We start from the raw sequence: 17,189 nt of genomic DNA, 5'->3' as shown, positions 1-17,189 counted from the left end.
TTTTAAAATACCTTCTATATTTAGTTCTTCCATATAAGGAGTACTTGTATCAAAACAACGAAAAAAAGAACACAAACCAGTTCAAAAAGATTTCTGTAGGCAGAAAAAAGAAAATGGATCCTAAAATATCCCACCAAAGCATTCATCGAATGTTACAGGTCTATGGGTCAGTGCAGAACCTGCAACAAATTAATTTAGTCATACTTATACATTCTTTATATGATCCCTTTAAGGGAGAAGAAAGGAAGAAGTGGACAATGGAAAAAGGCAGTGTACCAAAGACGACACAGATTTGTCTAATTTAACAAAAAACAAAACTGAAGAAAAAAATCTCACTTAAATTATATAATTAAGTACAACTCTTGATGAGAATTATAACACCATTTTCATATGGAAAGAAGTAAGTAAGATTTATTGTAGATAAACCCTCTGCATATCATTCCACTAGAGCGATCAACATCCAAACTTTGTAAAAACAATGTCTAAAAGTATATTAAAGTCAAAGCTACATTATATTCTCTACTTCACCCTGTCAGCCCCAAAACATCCTCTCTCATTCTCTCAAAAAAAGAAAAAAAAAAGAAAAAAAAGAGAGAGAACATCAAGATAAGTTTTTTTCTGCCAAAATTTACAGCAATCAAACAACTGTCAAAGCTGTAGTTCTTGATTCAAATTATACAGGAGGGGTGGACAGGTAACAGGGGGGACAGCTATGTACCACCATCCCGACGCATGTGCTGGAGGAGTCCTACCTACTCTGTTTATATAAAGGGTAACACTTGGAGGGCACCACTCCTCAGGGAAATACAGCTGCGAGAAGTGGCAGACGTGTTTGAGAGAGAATATAAGCATATCTACATATCCAGAAACATTCTAGACTGTGTGCAAAACCAGAACTGTACTGCTTTTGTCTGTAAGAATTATTTGTGTGCACAGCGTCTGCTTGGTCTTTTAGCCAAACACCACCGGGCTCTCCCGCAGGCACCTGTCTTACGAGTCAAAAGGCAGAAAACCAGGCCAAAGCAATAAGGGAGATCCCAGGGAAGCAAAGGAAAGGAGTCAGAAAACACTAAGAGAAAAGCAAACACTTCTCTCAGAATAGTCAACTTCGACAGAATCTGACCGTATCTGACATTTAAGAGGAGGAAAAAAAAAAGAAACTCAAATAATATTGGACTACAAACCCCAAGTTGCTTATTTCGGAAAGTAGGAAGATCCCAGCTACTGGCACTGAACGCCCTAGGAATGACAAACACGATGCTGAACAACCGTGAGAAAGCAGACAGCTGCTCAAACAGACTTTTTAAAAAGCCTAGCCCTGGCTATTTTTTTAACTTGAAAACATGCCTTTACAGAAAGGATCTGAAAAGTTATTCGGGCCAGCATGACCGTCCTTTCTGTCCGCTTTTGCTTTAAGCCTTACACAACTTGTTATCACCCAAAGGCCTATTTTGTTTGTGAAGATCTATGTCAAACGCTCCTTTACCTCAGCAAGTACCCACGTTACTATACTGGTGCTTACCTGAATTGCCCAAAGCACCCCACAGGGATACTGACTTTTTAAACTACCGAACCTTTACCTCACCTTATACCACACAGTTTTCAAATAACTGCTTGCATTTTCAATACTACAAAAAAAACCCAAACCCCAAACAAAGGAAAATTATCCTATCTATTCATATATACAGAAATTACTATTTTAATAACAAGGCTGCATCAGCTATACCCATCTGGCACGTTTTTATTCATTACGCCCTGGAATCAGCTCTTGTTTGGCAGGCATTGCATGTGTTCTGCTGCAAGCCTTGGCATACAAGTGCATTTGAGTAATTCAATGAACCTCAGCAGCCACGCAGCTACACCTGCGAGAAGAGCAAAATATAGTAAAGGAAAGGGCAATCCATAACGCTAGAGGTTAATACCGGGGCCGAAGCGGCAAAAAGCCTCCACAGGAAATGCTGCTTTCTTTCAAGTTTCTTCAGAGTAAATGAGAGGAAAAGGAGTTTGGCAACTAAGGTTTTTCTCTCTGAACTGCAACTGCTACGTTCATTTCTAAATGCCTCAGTGTTAGGAAAGAAAGGAAACAACAGCCTAAGATGTTCTGGATTATTGGGAAAGTGGCCTTGTCCAAGCCAGTCCCTGCAGAATATCCAGGTATGATATCGTTGAGTAACATCACTCAGCAAGACAGAAAAAGGCTTCTTTCCTAACATGACCAAATACAAACATTTCCTTTCAAAGCAGTTTCCAAAAGCAGCTTTGGTTGCTTCCCTTTGCAAAATATTTTACATTCCAAACATGAAACTCGATGCATATTTTAAGCCATACCCCAAGCCATAATGACTGGGAGATCTTGTGCTGGGAGTATGCTAAAGACCACCCAACCAGGATGAGGAGACAGATGAAGTATTCTATAAGCAGCCGGCTGAAGTCTCGCAATCGCCAGCCCTTGTTCTGGCTGGGGACTTCAACCTGCTGGGTATCTGCTGGAAATATAACACAGCAGATAGCAGGCAGGCTAGGAGGTTCCTCGAGTGCATGGAAGATAACTTCCTGACACAACCGGTAGGTGAGCCTAGCAGGGGAGGTGCCTCGCTAGACCTACTGTTCACAGAGAAGGACTAGTGGGAGATGTGGTGGTCGGAGGCCATCTTGGGTTTAGTGGTCATGAAATGGTCAAGTTTTCAATTCATAGCGATGTAAGGAGGGGGGTTAGCAAAACCTCCACCTTGGACTTCCGGAGGGCGGACTTCGGCCTGTTCAGAACACTGGTTGAGAGAGTCCCTTGGGAGATACTCCTGAAGGGCAAAGGGGTCCAGGACGGCTGGATGCTCTTCATGAAGGAAATCTTAAAGGCCCAGCAGCAGGCTGTCCCCAAGTGTCGCAAGTCTAAAGGGCGGGGGAAATGGCCAGTCTGGATGAACAAGGAACTTCTGACATGACTTAGGAATAAAAGGAGGGTTTACCACCTTTGGAAGAAGGGACAGGCAACTCAGGACGAGTACAGAGATCTCGTTAGCTTATACAGAGAGAAAATTAGGAAGGAAAAAGCCCAGCTGGAGCTCAACTCAGCCACTAACATAATGGACAACAAAAAAAGTTTTTATAAATACATCAACAAAAAGAGAGCCAGGGAGAATCTCCATCCCTTACTGGATGCAGGGGGAAAAGTTGCAACCAAGGACGAGGAGAAGGCTGAGACACTGAATGCCTTCTTTGCCTCCGTCTTCAATAGTCAGACCAGCTATCCCCAGGGTGTTCAGTCTCCTGAGCTGGAAGATAAGGATGGAGAGCAGAACAGCCCACCCATAATCCAGGAGGAAGCAGTCAATGATCTGCTTCTGCACCTAGACGCACATAAGTCTATGGGGCCAGATGGGTTTCACCCAAGAGTACTCAGGGAGCTGGTGGGAGAGCTCACCAAGCCTCTCTCCATCGTTTATCAACAATCCTGGTCAACAGGGGAGGTACCAGATGACTGGAGGGTGGCTAATGTGATGCCCATCTACAAGAAGGGCTGGAAGGAGGATCTGGGGAACTACAGGCCTGTCAGCCTGACCTCAATACCAGGAAAGATCATGGAGAGAATCATCTTGAGTGAGCTCTCACAGCAAGTGCAGGACAGTCAAAGGATCAGGGCCAGCCAGCATGGGTTTAGGAAAGGGAGGTCCTGCTTAACCAACCTGATCTCTTTCTATGAACACATGACCCACCTTCTGGATGCGGGGAAGGCTGTGGACATTGTCTATCTGGACTTTGGTAAGGCCTTTGACACCATCCCCCATAGCATTCTCCTGGAGAAGCTGGCAAATCATGGCATAGACAAGCGTACTCTTTGCTGGGTTAAAAACTGGCTGGATGGCCGTGCCCAGAGAGTTGCGATTAATGGGGTGAAATCCTCTTGGCAGCCCTTAGGGCTCAGTTTTGGGGCCAGTTTTGTTTAATATCTTTATCAATGATTTGGATGAGGGGATTGAGTGCACCCTCAGTAAGTTTGCAGGCAACACCGAACTAGGTGGGAGTGTTGATCTGCTTGAGGGTAGGAAGGCACTACAGAGGGACCTGGACAGGCTGGATCGATGGGCCGAGGCCAACTGTATGAGGTTTAAGAAGGCCAAGTGCCGAGTCCTGCATTTCGGTCACAACGACCCCATGCAGCGCTACAGGCTTGGGGAAGAGTGGCTGGAGAGCTGCCTGGGGGAAAAGGACCTGGGGGTGCTGGTGGACGGCCAGCTTAGCATGAGCCAGCAGTGTGCCCAGGTGGCCAAGGCGGCCAACAGCATTCTGGCTTGTATCAGGCATAGCATGGCCAGCAGGAGAAGGGAAGTGATCATGCCTCTGTACTCGGCACTGGTGAGGCCTCACCTCGAGTCCTGTGTTCAGTTCTGGGCCCCTCTGTACAAGAGGGACACTGAAGTGCTGGAGCGTGTCCAGAGGAGAGCTACCAGGCTGGTGAGGGCTCTGGAGACCAGGTCACATGAGGAGAGGCTGAGGCAGCTGGGCATGTTTAGCTTGGAGAAGAGGAGGCTGAGGGGAGACCTCATTGCCCTCTACAGCTACCTGAAAGGAGGTTGCAGAGAGGTGGGTGTTGGCCTCTTCTCCCAGGTGAAGAATGACAGGACCAGAGGAAATGGTCTGAAGTTGCGGCAGGGGAGGTTTAGGTTAGATATTAGGAAGAATTACTTTACTGAAAGAGTGGTCAGGCACTGAAACAGCCTGCCCAGGGAGGTGGTTGAGTCACCATCCCTAGAGGTATTTAAGAAATGTCTAGATGTGGCACTTCAGGGCATGCTCTAGTGGCAGAGATTGTAGGGGTTTTTTTTTGGGTGTGTATGGTTGGACTTGGTGATCTCAAAGGTCCTTTCCAACCACGAAGATTCTATGATTCTGTGACTGTATTTTCCACAAAAGGCACCTGCACCTCAGATAACCCGCAGTCTTTCAAATGTCTTTTTAGCCTTCAAAAACAAATCTCTGCCTAACCTGCATCTTCACATGACAAATGGCTGCTCCCTTCCCTGGGGTCTCCAGGAAAAATCTCCTTTTATCATTTGCACAGGCCTGTAAGTCAAACTGTTGCTGAATCAGTAAACCTTTTTCTTTTAAAGAAAAAATAATCTACCACACACTAAGACACATAAGAAAAGACAGTAGTTTGGGAGGGAAAGTAGGTGCTAGGATTTCTGAATTGTGCCATTTGTAGTTTCTTTCCAAACCTTTTAATTTAGCATGCCTCTACATCATTTGGTAGTCAAGTACTGACAGGTGCATGCTTTATTTTTGTACTCTGTGTAATTACAAATGAGCACCTTAACAAGCCATCCACCTTTACACTGAAAATACCTTTTCTTGAAAAATTAGTCAAGAAAAAAGAAATCCTCCTGCATTAATTCATCTACTAGCATAGTCTAAACTTCTTTGAACTGCTCCTGAGAGTGTCATTTATACCCCCCTTAGATAATTTCTTATACTAGACCTTATTTGGTTTTGAATCATTCAATTAACTGTAAGTGCTTCAGCAGTCTGGAGACATGTCTAGTCTCATCCATTAGCATCACTACTTATGATACACTATGAAACATACCTTTACATTTCTTTTATTTAGTAAACACACAAGTGAAAATGCACACCTCAGAAAAAAATCACAACTTGAGAGAAAAAAGAAAAACCAAAACTAAGAAACACAATAGTGAGAGAAATCAGAAGCAAGATGAACTTCTCTTTGAAGGGTCGGTACCTTTTCCTGGACAAAGCTGGCGTACCCCAGGGAGAGGGGAGAGAAGTCTCATTTGTCAGGCAAGGAGGGATCTGTTCTGCACGACTACAGACAAAACAGACAGGGGTAGGACAGAGAGGTTAGAGAAGAAACCAGAGGCCATAAGCTTGTTAGTTTTACAAAAGCACCAGTAAAATCATTACTAGGATCCGTTCTTCAAAAACACCACAGATGACAAAGGACACTACCAAATGACACACATCAGGTAAACACATGGACATGCTAAGCGTGTACTTGTTTTATGGCATGCCTGCAGTGCTCCTTCCTTACTCCGCCAAGGTTTATCAATACAGCCACACTAGCAAAACAGAACATCTTTCAATGTTAAACAGCGGAAATTAAGATGAGAAAGTAAAGCCTCAGTAAAGCAAGTATAACCAACACGCATAAGAAATAAAATCAACGTAAACTTTACAAAGAATGATGATCAGAAAATTTAAGAAAGAAGGGAGAATGCAGTCACTGAAGATGACAAAACAAAAAAAGGAACTTAATGAGGCAGCTTATGCAACAACACCACGGGATTTACTTACCCCATTGATTCCTCCTACTGTACTGTTAGCCATTGTTATAACTTCTACAGTACGTGCAACACATTCTTAATAAACATTTTCCTCCCCCTACCTTAATGCTTTCATAATACTTTAAAATGAGATCAAGTAAATTGATTTGTGTACTCAGCTTTTGGTTTTTTGGGGTGAGTTTTTTTGGTTTTTTTTAAAAACAAGAGAAAAGTGTTAAGATTTGTCGATTTTGAGACAAAATGTTCGTTAACAAAAACCTGAAGTTTGTACTTTACTAGTCAACTAGTTTAAGAAAGCCTGAACAACTGGCAGCTCTATTGGTATCTCAACATAGACAGACACACTTGGAAAATCAGACTCTGTGTTTGACTAACTAGTTGGCCTGTCTTATTAAAACAGGGTCATATGCATTACATAGCTAGGATCTGTGTTTTACTTTTTTGTATCTTAAATTATGGGCAAGAACTACGTTAAGACAAACCGATCTTCAACACATACTTCAGGAAGATTTGTTGCAATTTTGAATCAATTTTAAGACACACATTACTGTTCATTTCAAATCACAAGCATAATTCAAATTCTAGTAGTTTAACTCTGAGAGCGTCTCCCAGTTAAATTTAAAGAACAATAATTTACAGACTAAACAAGATATCTAGTCTAGATGTGTTTAGTCTGGAGAAAAGGAGGCTGAGGGGAGACCTTGTTGCTCTCTACAACTACCTGAAAGGAGGCTGTAGGGAGGTGGGGTCAGTCTCTTCTCCCAAGTAACAAGCAAAAGAAGAAGAAGAAATGGCCTTGAGTTGCACTAGGGGAGATTTAGATTGGACATTAGGAAAAATTCCTTCACTGAAAGGGCTATCAAGCACTGGAACAGGCTGCCTAAGGAAGTGGTTAAGTCACCATCCCTGGAGGTATTTAAAAGATGGGTAGACATGGCACTTGGGGACATGGTTTAACAGTGGACTTGGCAGTGTTAACAGTTGGACTTGATGATCTTAAAATGTCTTTTCAACCTAAATGATTTTATGAGTCTAAATTTGTCATGATATTATCTAATTACTTACTTTGAAGTCCCATATCAGAGGAAACGTGAAGTTAAGGTGTGACATTCAACAACCAATTTTTCATTTCACTCAATAAAAGCATAAAAATGTAGTAGTTCTGTATGATAAAGCAGCCAGACATTTCGACTATCAACCAACACGTTGTTTCAATATATCAAATATACCCATAAATTGACATCTCTATCTTAACTGCTGTCATGACAAAAACATTCAACATCAGAGGGAATGCTGTGTACCCTGGAGAACACCAGCAAGCTAAGTCAATATTAGGTCAGATGCTGCCACCTTATATTCCTCTCACTGGGGTGAATGAACAAAGAAATAGATTAAAATGGAAATACAAAAGCTTGCTATTAACATATTTGAAGAAAACTATCTTGGGCAACAACAGGATTACGCAGCCAGGTAGGACAGGACGATAAAAAAAAAGCAAAAAAAAAAAAAAGCAAAGTTCATACCTGTCAAAAGAATCTGTTGCTACCTTGTAGAGGTAAATAAAAAGTTTGCTGCAGTGTCTTAGCGTAGGTGACACAGAATCCAGGGATATTAGGTCATCCTCCAAAAGTCTTTGAAATAGTTGTGTATTTGAAGGGAAGACATTCAAGGGGCTTATTTTTCTCAAGTCTGAGAAGCAGCCAAGTAATCGAACAGCATCTGCCAGTTTTTCATACTGGATCTCTGTTTTGAAGAAGTGAGAATTGGCTGGCTCGTAGCGCATTGCTGCAGTCAATGTGCAGAACACAGTGTGAAGCAGTTCAAACACTTGATTCTGGTTTACTTTCTCCCAGCCATTCTTAGGCGGCGAGCACAAAGATCTTTCCATAGCAACGAGTAAAGATGTGACATACACAAATCCACCAACTTTTCTAAAAACAGTTCTTGTGCGGTGACTTTCTCTCAACACTGAGAGTAGGGCCTATGGACAAAACAAACAATCAAAACAAAGAATTAAAAAAAAGAAGCAGCATTACAAACAGCTTGAAAAAAGGTAGGAAAGTTTTGCTAGCAAAATCCTCATGTGATTTGTCAGTTTGGTAATGCCTAAAGTCTCCAAAGATCAACTGTACTGCAAGAGTCCCCATCCTCAAGAGCTTACAAAATACAAAAAAAAAAGAAAGAGTCGGGGAAAAAGCAAAGCATTACCCCTAATTTAGAAATAAGGAATTAAGGAGATAAATAAACCTGCCAACAGAAAAGACTTGACAAAGCCTAGAACGGAACCCAAAATCCCCAGGTAATTCCCTTAGTGATAAGGCAGAGAATATAGCTATTGGAAAGGAATCTACTCTGCCATCATAATTCACAAACCATTTCAAACAAGAGCAGGCAAACAACTGCCTCTAGCAGTGAGAAATCCAGACCTGGGAGCATCCTAAAATGGGTCTCCCAGAAACCTACAACGCATAAGCATCTGGCAGCTATGAAGCAACAACAGCACTCAACAACGGCAGCAAAGAATTAGCCCCAAAACCACATTTAGTTTTAGCTTTCATCTATAATGCAACCCATAAATCTCTGAATTGAGTGAAACCTGATTTTAACAGTTGCTGTTCAAAAATAAGCCTGAGAAAGAAACAAAAGTGGGTAAAACCTTACTTGCTCATCTAATACGAAGCCAGAGCATAAACAGCAGAAACTACATGAATCTAGGCGATAGAGAATAATACTCATTTATCTGTGAAATCACGGGGTGGGGAAGCCCATCCACCCAACTAAAAACAAACAAAAAAACAGCTGCCACAGGATGTTTGACCCACATGTGAATATGGAATATAGAAGAAAAAGTCTCCCTACACAAAGCGTCACAACACAAAAATGGTATTGATGCAGAAAAATAGGCTAGAGGGGCAGGGAGAGTGTTTCATGACCAAAAGTTTACTTCTTCAGAATCACGCTTTTCAAAAAAAACAAAAAAAAAACAAAGACAAACAAACAAAAAAAAAAACACCACCAAACCCAGAAGATGGGTAGTGAAATAGACTGTCATTCCTTTGAAGGCAGTATCTCATGTCCTGCTAAACCTGGATAAACAGTAAGAGACACATCGCTGCACCATTCTGGGCTGTCAGTTCCATAACCAAAACTTCTGAAACCAGCACTGATGAAAGACAAATACAACGAGTCAGATGAAGGAAAGAAACCCTGACTTTGGATGTTAAATCCATTGGGGAACTGCAATATCCTTTCTCTCCCCTCAAGTACTGTGAATGAGACGTGCTCAAGAATGACTGAAGACATTGACATGTCAAAGACACGAAGACAAAACATGTCAAATGAATCATTTTATTACTAGCTTTCCTTTCTGCCTTTTGAAATAATATGAAGCTGCTCATCCGCCAGAGAAATATTACAGCTCCTTTTAACAGAGATGAACCTAGATGTCTCAGAGTTCTCTCTGGTAAGACTCATTTACTTATTAGTACTTCTCTCAGCTTCTCTACCCTAAAATAACAGTGTTATGTCAATTTACAAAAATAAAACTTACTATTCTGTGAAGAAATTGTGGGTCTAGATCAGCAACCAAAAAAACTAATATGATAGAAAACAGATGAGAGTCTTCTCTCTTCCTCCTCCACTAGTAGCTTTACTTTCCTACCTTCCCACTTCCACTTGCTTAAGCTAGCCAGCTCTTCAGCTTTATCTTCTACTGTGGTCACTACGATTTACGCTTATATTAACTAATTCAGCACTCATAACTAACAAATTGGTAAAATAAAGTAAGTCTGCCACAGCAAAACAGAAGCCAGGACTGAAAATAAACTTAAGTGTTACATGCCTGCTTTCCTCCCCCCTCCACGTATTCTCATTATTTTGAGCTGAATAATACTCCTCCAGGAAAGACTATCATAACGTAGAACCTAATTTCCTATCCACTGAGGCCGATTACAAGTGATGATGCTGAAAACACTTACTCGCTAGCCTTCACCTCTGATTCTGAAACCTGCCATGGACAGATGGAAGAAAATAAAAACCATGCATCAAATGTACACATTTCAACTCCAGAAACAATCTACATTCAGTAGCTAAGTACCATCCACCCAATCCAATCCCCTTCTCAGTGTTTTCTTTTTTAAAAGAGTGGTCTTAGGAGCAGGAGTCCTGAGCAGTACTTCATTTACCCTTAAGATGTCCGTTTTCAGCTGCAGTTCCGTAGGTGGAGCCGAGTGCATCAGTCCCAACAAAGTGCCCATATCATCTTCTCCGCTAGGTGACAACACCAACTGCTGGATGATCATCAGGGCATGCTGTCGGCACTGGGGATACTTTACTATGTTGTGCACGCATCTTGCGCCACCAAACTCCCTGAAAATACCTACTCAGAAAGGGGTGGGGTCGGGATAAGCGCATAAGGAGTATGAAAAATACAATCAGTAACAAATAATGACAACAACAGAACACGAAAGGTGCTTATTTTCATTTCTACAGATTGAATGTCAGGAATTTAGCACTATGGATGTTTAATGTTTACTATTTTTCCTCTCCTACCACAAATAAAAACAGAACTTGAACAATATTCTTCTGACAGTACTTTTCACTAAAGATGTTCACTAAAGGACCAACAGTAGTTATTCTTTTCATGCCAGAGCTCAAAGAGTCACAGAATGAAACAAATAAAAAAACTATAGCAAACCCTCCATCTTTACAAAGACTATATGCTAGTTCGGTTAAGGATAACGTTTATATTAAATTTAGTTCATTGCCAAAAACATAACTAGACTACTTTTGGACAAGATGCGCAAACTAGGAGCACTGGTTGGGAAGTGATTTGGTCCATCCACAAGATTCATAACATTCTGCAGAAGTTTTCTTGTGGCAAGAGTCACCTCTGCAGAGATAAAGCTTAAGTCAAATAATGGTTCTCAAGCTTACTGGATACTCAGAAGAACACATGTGTGATGTCCACTGAAAATTAAATGAAAATTCATCCTGAAAACACCACAAAACCCAAATTGAAATATATGTGGCACATGTAACGTGTGTTTACTACAGTGTCAGCATCTAGAGTGCTACCCTATGTTAATTACTGAAGAAGAAAACAGAGTAGGGAAATGGATCAATGCTGCACTACTGCGTCAAAAGGGATCATTTTCCTTGTGACCATAAACTAAAAGAGTAGTTTAAATGACCAAGTTCAGGATTAACAAGCTAGCCAGGACAATATTTATTCCCTCTAATGCACATATAGAAACCTTAGTCCCACTATCCATTTCCGATTTCCTGCTTCCTCTGACATTCGTTGGACGAGATACAGACAAGGCAAAAGGAGAGGCCTCAGACCCTGAGACAGTTAAGTTGGTCGCATCCCTTTACAGACAAAGCGCATCTCCTCAGTGGTCAGATCTCTTGTTTTCAGAGAGACCAAGGTAACATTTTATACTTCTCCCACTCTTAGTCTAGATTCTCAACTATCCAGTGAATTTGTCTGGGACTGAACACCCAAATTTCTTGTTTGAAATTCAGTTATCAGTTATGTAATATTCAGGAAACCTTACCAGAGATACTGGTTGAAGATCAGAAACCAAGCTTTGAGTGTAGCATGAAGCGCTGCAAGGCTGCATAATGCCTATTTATGCCTCTCTGTGATGACCTAAAAACCTCTGCTGGCCTCTGGATACAGTGCCCCTGGGCTCACATCACAGCCATGCTGTACAGCCAGCAAACGCAACTTCTCCGAGAAATGATTTCTTAACTCCTCCAGTATAGCTCTGTCATACTCCTGAACTTGGAGAGCTACTGATGAAATGAGGCCCTCAAACTTTCCATTAGTCCTCAGAAACGTCGTCTGTGGTGTCATCCCACAGTCCTGATGTGTTTTACGCTACCCTCTTATTTCTCTGGTAGATACTCAGAGATTAACAGTACTGAGAAGTAGAAATGAGGTAACGATGGCTGCTTCAAACCTCCTAAGTGAGGTCAGGAACGCCATTTAAGAGCAGCCAAGGATTTGTCACAAGTCAGGTGGACGCTACCACAGTCAGATCATAATCCCTACCTCACAGGCGCAAGGCTCAGGTACCTGACGCCACGCAGGCACATATAGTCCAGTCCTGTGAAACAAGACCTGTTGCTTCCAAAATACAAGGCAGTTCCAGTCCTTCAGAGATGTAATAGTCACATACTTACACCACCTCCTCTCATTCATCCTTACAATCAAACAATCCTGAGGTTTTGGTTTGGTTTTGGGTTTGTGGGTTTTGTCCCCAATTTATCCTTACATGGAAGTCCCCACCTGTACCTTTGTGCCACTCCTTTCTCACTCATTTCTAATTCTACGTTTTCTTACATGGCAAAACCAAACTGAGTGATAAACATACATGTGTGCAATTGATTCATGCAATTCATCTGTCATCTATACCAATCCCTCTTCTAAAACCCTCTTATTTCAGCCTAATTCACTTGCTTCTTGGTTCATCATTGAACCACCATCTAGTAAATCAAAGATCATGTTTTTTCCCTTTCCATTGATAGAAGAGGTGGCTTGGTGGACAAAAGGTAAGTGGCAAAGGAGACACATTTCAACTTCAGCAAAGCTTCTGGCAGTGTCATCCACAGCCTCCTCAAAAGCAACCCAACAAGATCGTCTAAACGCAATCATGAGAGACTGACTGTGTAACTAATTGAAACATCAGCTTAGAGTAACCTCTACTTTGCTGCAATGTCCTTCTGTTTTGACTAAGGGCATGCAGCTAGGGTTTAATCTCAAGTGCCATGAATAATGCCTTTCCTGATGGAATGAAGAATTTATCAAGTACGTGGACAAAGCCAAGCTGGCAGATGCTGTAAATGCTCAGTGGGCAGAATTCAACAGCCATCTTCGAAAGTGGTTTGAAACTACAAGCTGAAACATTACAGAACTTGAAAACAAGTGCAACAGTGAAATAGCACAGACAACACTGGAGGTCACTCCGACACTGGGTGCAAATTTAAACAAAAAAATTTGCCCAGGCAAAAGCAGAAAAGAAACAAGTTACAAGCTTTACATCATTAGCCCAGGAACTATGTTTAAACAGTGAGTTGTCAGCGAAGCTGGACAATTTTCAGGATTTCATTCTTAAGCATTTGTCGCAGATTGTAGTTTCTCCTACTTAAATGAAAACAAAAACAAAACCAGAAGTGAGAAAACACCAGTCAGAATTGAGAAAAATGAGGGGAAAAAAAAAAAAGCCTGCTGAAATAAGGATGTTTCATGGCCTCCAAGACCAGAAACTTCCTGGTTCCTCAGGGTGGTGTCCGTTCCCCCCAGCCTGTTCATTTTCTTGTGTAACAGAACAGACAAAAAAGGTTTAGAAATAGTTATCATCCTTTCTCAATCTGTTATTTCAAGCTCAGAGACAGCTTTACGAATGTGAGATACGCATACTGTTTATTTCAATGTCATTAAGTCTTGGCTAATGAAGCATATTATAAGCCTGCCTGATTTAGAAAAGGACACTCATAACAGAGCCCTATTTATAAGTACTGACTGGGAATACGCTCTTAAAAATGAAAAGCCATCTTTCACTAAAGATGCAAGCATTATTAATCACAGTTAAGTAGACGTGACGCTGTCAACAGCAAACTACATTATTATGCTTAAATTTTTCAATATACAACCTGTGTTACAAGCCCTACTAAAAATTATTATAGTATTGTTGGAGAGTGATGGGGTGTGGTGGTTGCCTTCAGGTAAACAATAGTAAAGAAACTAAAGTTAAAAACAAACACTGTCTTGTACTCCTTTATTTTATGTGCTCAACTTTATGCTACTTATTTTCTCTTTCGGAAAAACACTGCAAGAGAAAAAGTATATTTTAGTGTGTTTCATTACTTAGTGGGAAGATAAAGTCAAGACTACATTGCTTTCAGGCATGATTTTATTAGTTACTTTTTTATAAATACCTTGACAGTGGTCTCTCTACTTACCTGCATTTGTGTTTGATCCTTGTAATAGTACTGTCAAGGTCTCCATAACCAATAAAGCCAGCTGCTTTTGGTCCTCAAATGAACTGTTTCTTGAATCCCCTAAAAAATAATTTCAGAAGCTAAAAGCCAGAGTAAAAATCACTTTTTACGATGCTTCTCAATACTTTCCACCCACACCTTTATTTTCTTTGCTTCCCCAGAGAACATGCAGCCTAACCAAACCCCAAAGCAAATTAAGATTTAGCTACACATGCATACCTGAGAAATCTTAACTATGAATTGTTTGAAAAGTTAATTTATAAAAACAAGAATTTAAACAGAAGCTTTTGAGCTGTGTAAGCTCAGTGGCTAACACTGCAGCTGTATGTGTACTTTCATATCCCCAACTGTTGTTTCTTGAAGCCACAAAACCGTACCACGGTTGAAGACTTAACAGGATCTGCTCCTGTTCAGCATTCAGTACTTGAAAAGAGAAGTTCCACACAAAAGCACAAAACTAAATTCACATGATTACAGTAAATGCGCTGATGATTCAACAGGTGTAACAGATGAACCAACACTGCAAGTGGCATCTTAAACACAGAGTAACAGTCCAGAAAAAAAACCAAACCACGTTTTTTTAAAATGACTCTAGTAAGAAGCAAACCACAACACAAGGGCATGTGCATCCAGGTAGCACCCTCATCAGATGTCAGCTTGGTCCATTAATTTACAAGAACATGAAAACTGATGTGTCTGTCAATGGAGCTGCTGGCAAGAAAGCTTTCTAACTTTAATTAACTGCTACTGCTCACTAATGAAGCTTCAGACAATAAACCCAGGTGAAACATACAACAACCACAAATAAAAAAAACAAGTGTCACTTATGCACACCAACTAGACTGCAATTTGAATAAAGAATGTAAAAAAAAAGTGTGTGTGTGTACACACATGTGGCACTTCGGAGTGCCTGCTTCACAGGCTAACCAGCGTGTTCATCTCTGGAGATGAGATAGCTATTTATTTTTTTAAAACATGCTTATAAAAATGTAGACCCAACTTATAAAAAACTCTGCAAAAAGAGCTCAGATATGCACTCTGTAGTACTTTTTCGAAGCCGGGGCTAAACACAATGAAATGCACAAGTATCTTTTGAAAGGAAGAGTATAGATCCTACGTATTGCTCCTTCACTTGCTCTTTTCATGTTAATTAACAAATATTAAACCAATACGTCAAAAAAACCATTTAAAAAGGAAAAGATGAACTCCTATTTTGCATTCATACAGCATCTTTCATTAAAGCTTGCCTCAAGCTTCTCGCAGGACGTTAAGAGAGAAGCAATTCCAATGAGCTTTTAAGATGGCCCAGCAGCCGCCAGCACAACTCAGCCCTTGAGATACATGTTCAGACTCTCTCATTCCTCCTCTTAAGTGCTAGCCCTCCATCACTCCCAGCCAAAAAGACACGTATTAGTAAAATGGAAGAGCAACCCTACCTTGATCATTCAGTGCTTGAGTGGGATCTTTCAGAAGGGCTGCATATTTATGAAGAAGATTTACCATCACCTCCAGAAGTCCCACTTCCCTGAAGACATCCTTAAAGATGTAGTCATGACGGGTGAACTTAAGGAGTGTCTTCATGGCAATGATGCTACACTGAAAAGAAGTGCTGGATTTTAAAAGAATGCTCACACTGATCAGTTCTTTACAGGGTATGTAATTCAAGCTGAAGACTACAAATTCCAGCATCTCAAAGTATTTGGTCTGCACTTCTGGAAGTTTAGGAATTTTCTCTGCAAACTGAGACAACGTGTGCTGCGATTCCAAAATGAAGTAGTTGGCATTGTCCGCCATATAAATATTTGTGATGGCATCAAGGATGATTTGTGCTAGATAGTTGGTTTTTGCTCTCAAAAATGCATTCTGGAGGACCGAAAATGCTTGAATATTCCTCACACTATGACCTAAATCAGGAAACAAAGTGGGATGGGAGGAAAAAGGAAAGAGAAAGATCTTAATCATCATAAACTATGAGTACACTTTTTAATAATGATCCATACATTTTAGTAAGTGTGAATATAATAACAGTACATGTCACACGTAATAAAAAATTTTGAATAAAACCAACTCTTCAAAAAAGCCTCTGCAGAATCATTTACATTGAAAATCCTACAATCTACTGTTCATTAAGATGGCATCTTCATCTTTGAAAGTGTTTATATAAGCAGCTAAATGAAAGATCATTTCTTTAAAATAGGTAAGTAAGCTGACCTATTGTTAAAACGTGAAACAGGGTACAGTTCTAGAGATAAAACAAAGCCTGCCTGTCACCTGCCCAGGCCATAAGAAAAGTCGTTAGAGCAACAGTAACGTGTTCTGTACTCCATAATGCAGAAACGCAACTCTGCCTTCTACAAGTATTCGGCAGGCTACGTTTGGAATAACGACCATCTGTATCCCCTCACTCAAGAGAGCAATAAGTGATAACAAATCCCTGTCAGCCAGGTTCAAATCTAGACAACCTACATGGCTTCCAAATTATCCTCTTGCTTCCACTCTTTGGCAATCGCCTGTGAGAAAAAGAGAGCTACGTGTAGAGAAACTCCACCGGGCAGCGTAAGGCCAGCAGCTCCCTGCCTTCCATAGAGAGGCTGCTTTTGCTCAGGTCTGGATTAACTGTTGTGAACAACCATAGCGGTATCGGAAGGTGGCCCGGGGCTGGCTTTGGGAACCAGGCCTGGGAATAAGATAGCTTTGGCAGGGTCCAGTGCTGTTAACGATTATGGAACTAAAACAAAGGGAAAGAGTCGCAAGGCATAACGTAGCTATAATATTAGCACACATCTTTAAAACCTCAAATTTCTTCTTATAAGTACCTTCAAGTTGAATAAAATCTCATTCATTTGGCCAAAGGATGCATTATTTATGACTGCTCCCTGTGGC

The 17,189-nt window shown here is 40.9% G+C and overlaps 1 protein-coding gene across 5 annotated transcripts in view; it reads right to left on the bottom strand.

Moving 5' to 3' along the window:
* The window catches only part of WDFY3 (WD repeat and FYVE domain containing 3), a 178,282-nt gene that overhangs the window by 78,644 nt on the left and 82,449 nt on the right, over positions 1-17,189 (bottom strand). For 4 of the 5 annotated variants that reach the window (XM_063337332.1, XM_063337329.1, XM_063337331.1 and 1 more), the window contains 5 exons: positions 15,743-16,210; positions 14,268-14,366; positions 10,484-10,677; positions 7,823-8,280; positions 5,738-5,821 (listed from right to left, as the gene is read on the bottom strand). In XM_063337332.1, coding sequence (XP_063193402.1) covers positions 5,738-5,821; positions 7,823-8,280; positions 10,484-10,677; positions 14,268-14,366; positions 15,743-16,210 — 1,303 coding nt within the window. The remainder of the gene's footprint in view (positions 1-5,737; positions 5,822-7,822; positions 8,281-10,483; positions 10,678-14,267; positions 14,367-15,742; positions 16,211-17,189) is intronic. The other variant, XM_063337333.1, reaches the window with a different exon arrangement.

The sequence above is a fragment of the Chroicocephalus ridibundus genome, chromosome 5 (genome assembly GCF_963924245.1).
Source record: "Chroicocephalus ridibundus chromosome 5, bChrRid1.1, whole genome shotgun sequence".
Lineage (NCBI taxonomy): Eukaryota > Metazoa > Chordata > Aves > Charadriiformes > Laridae > Chroicocephalus > Chroicocephalus ridibundus.
The sequence above is the reverse complement of the archived record's forward strand: the minus strand, read 5'-3'. Positions and strand labels throughout refer to the sequence as shown.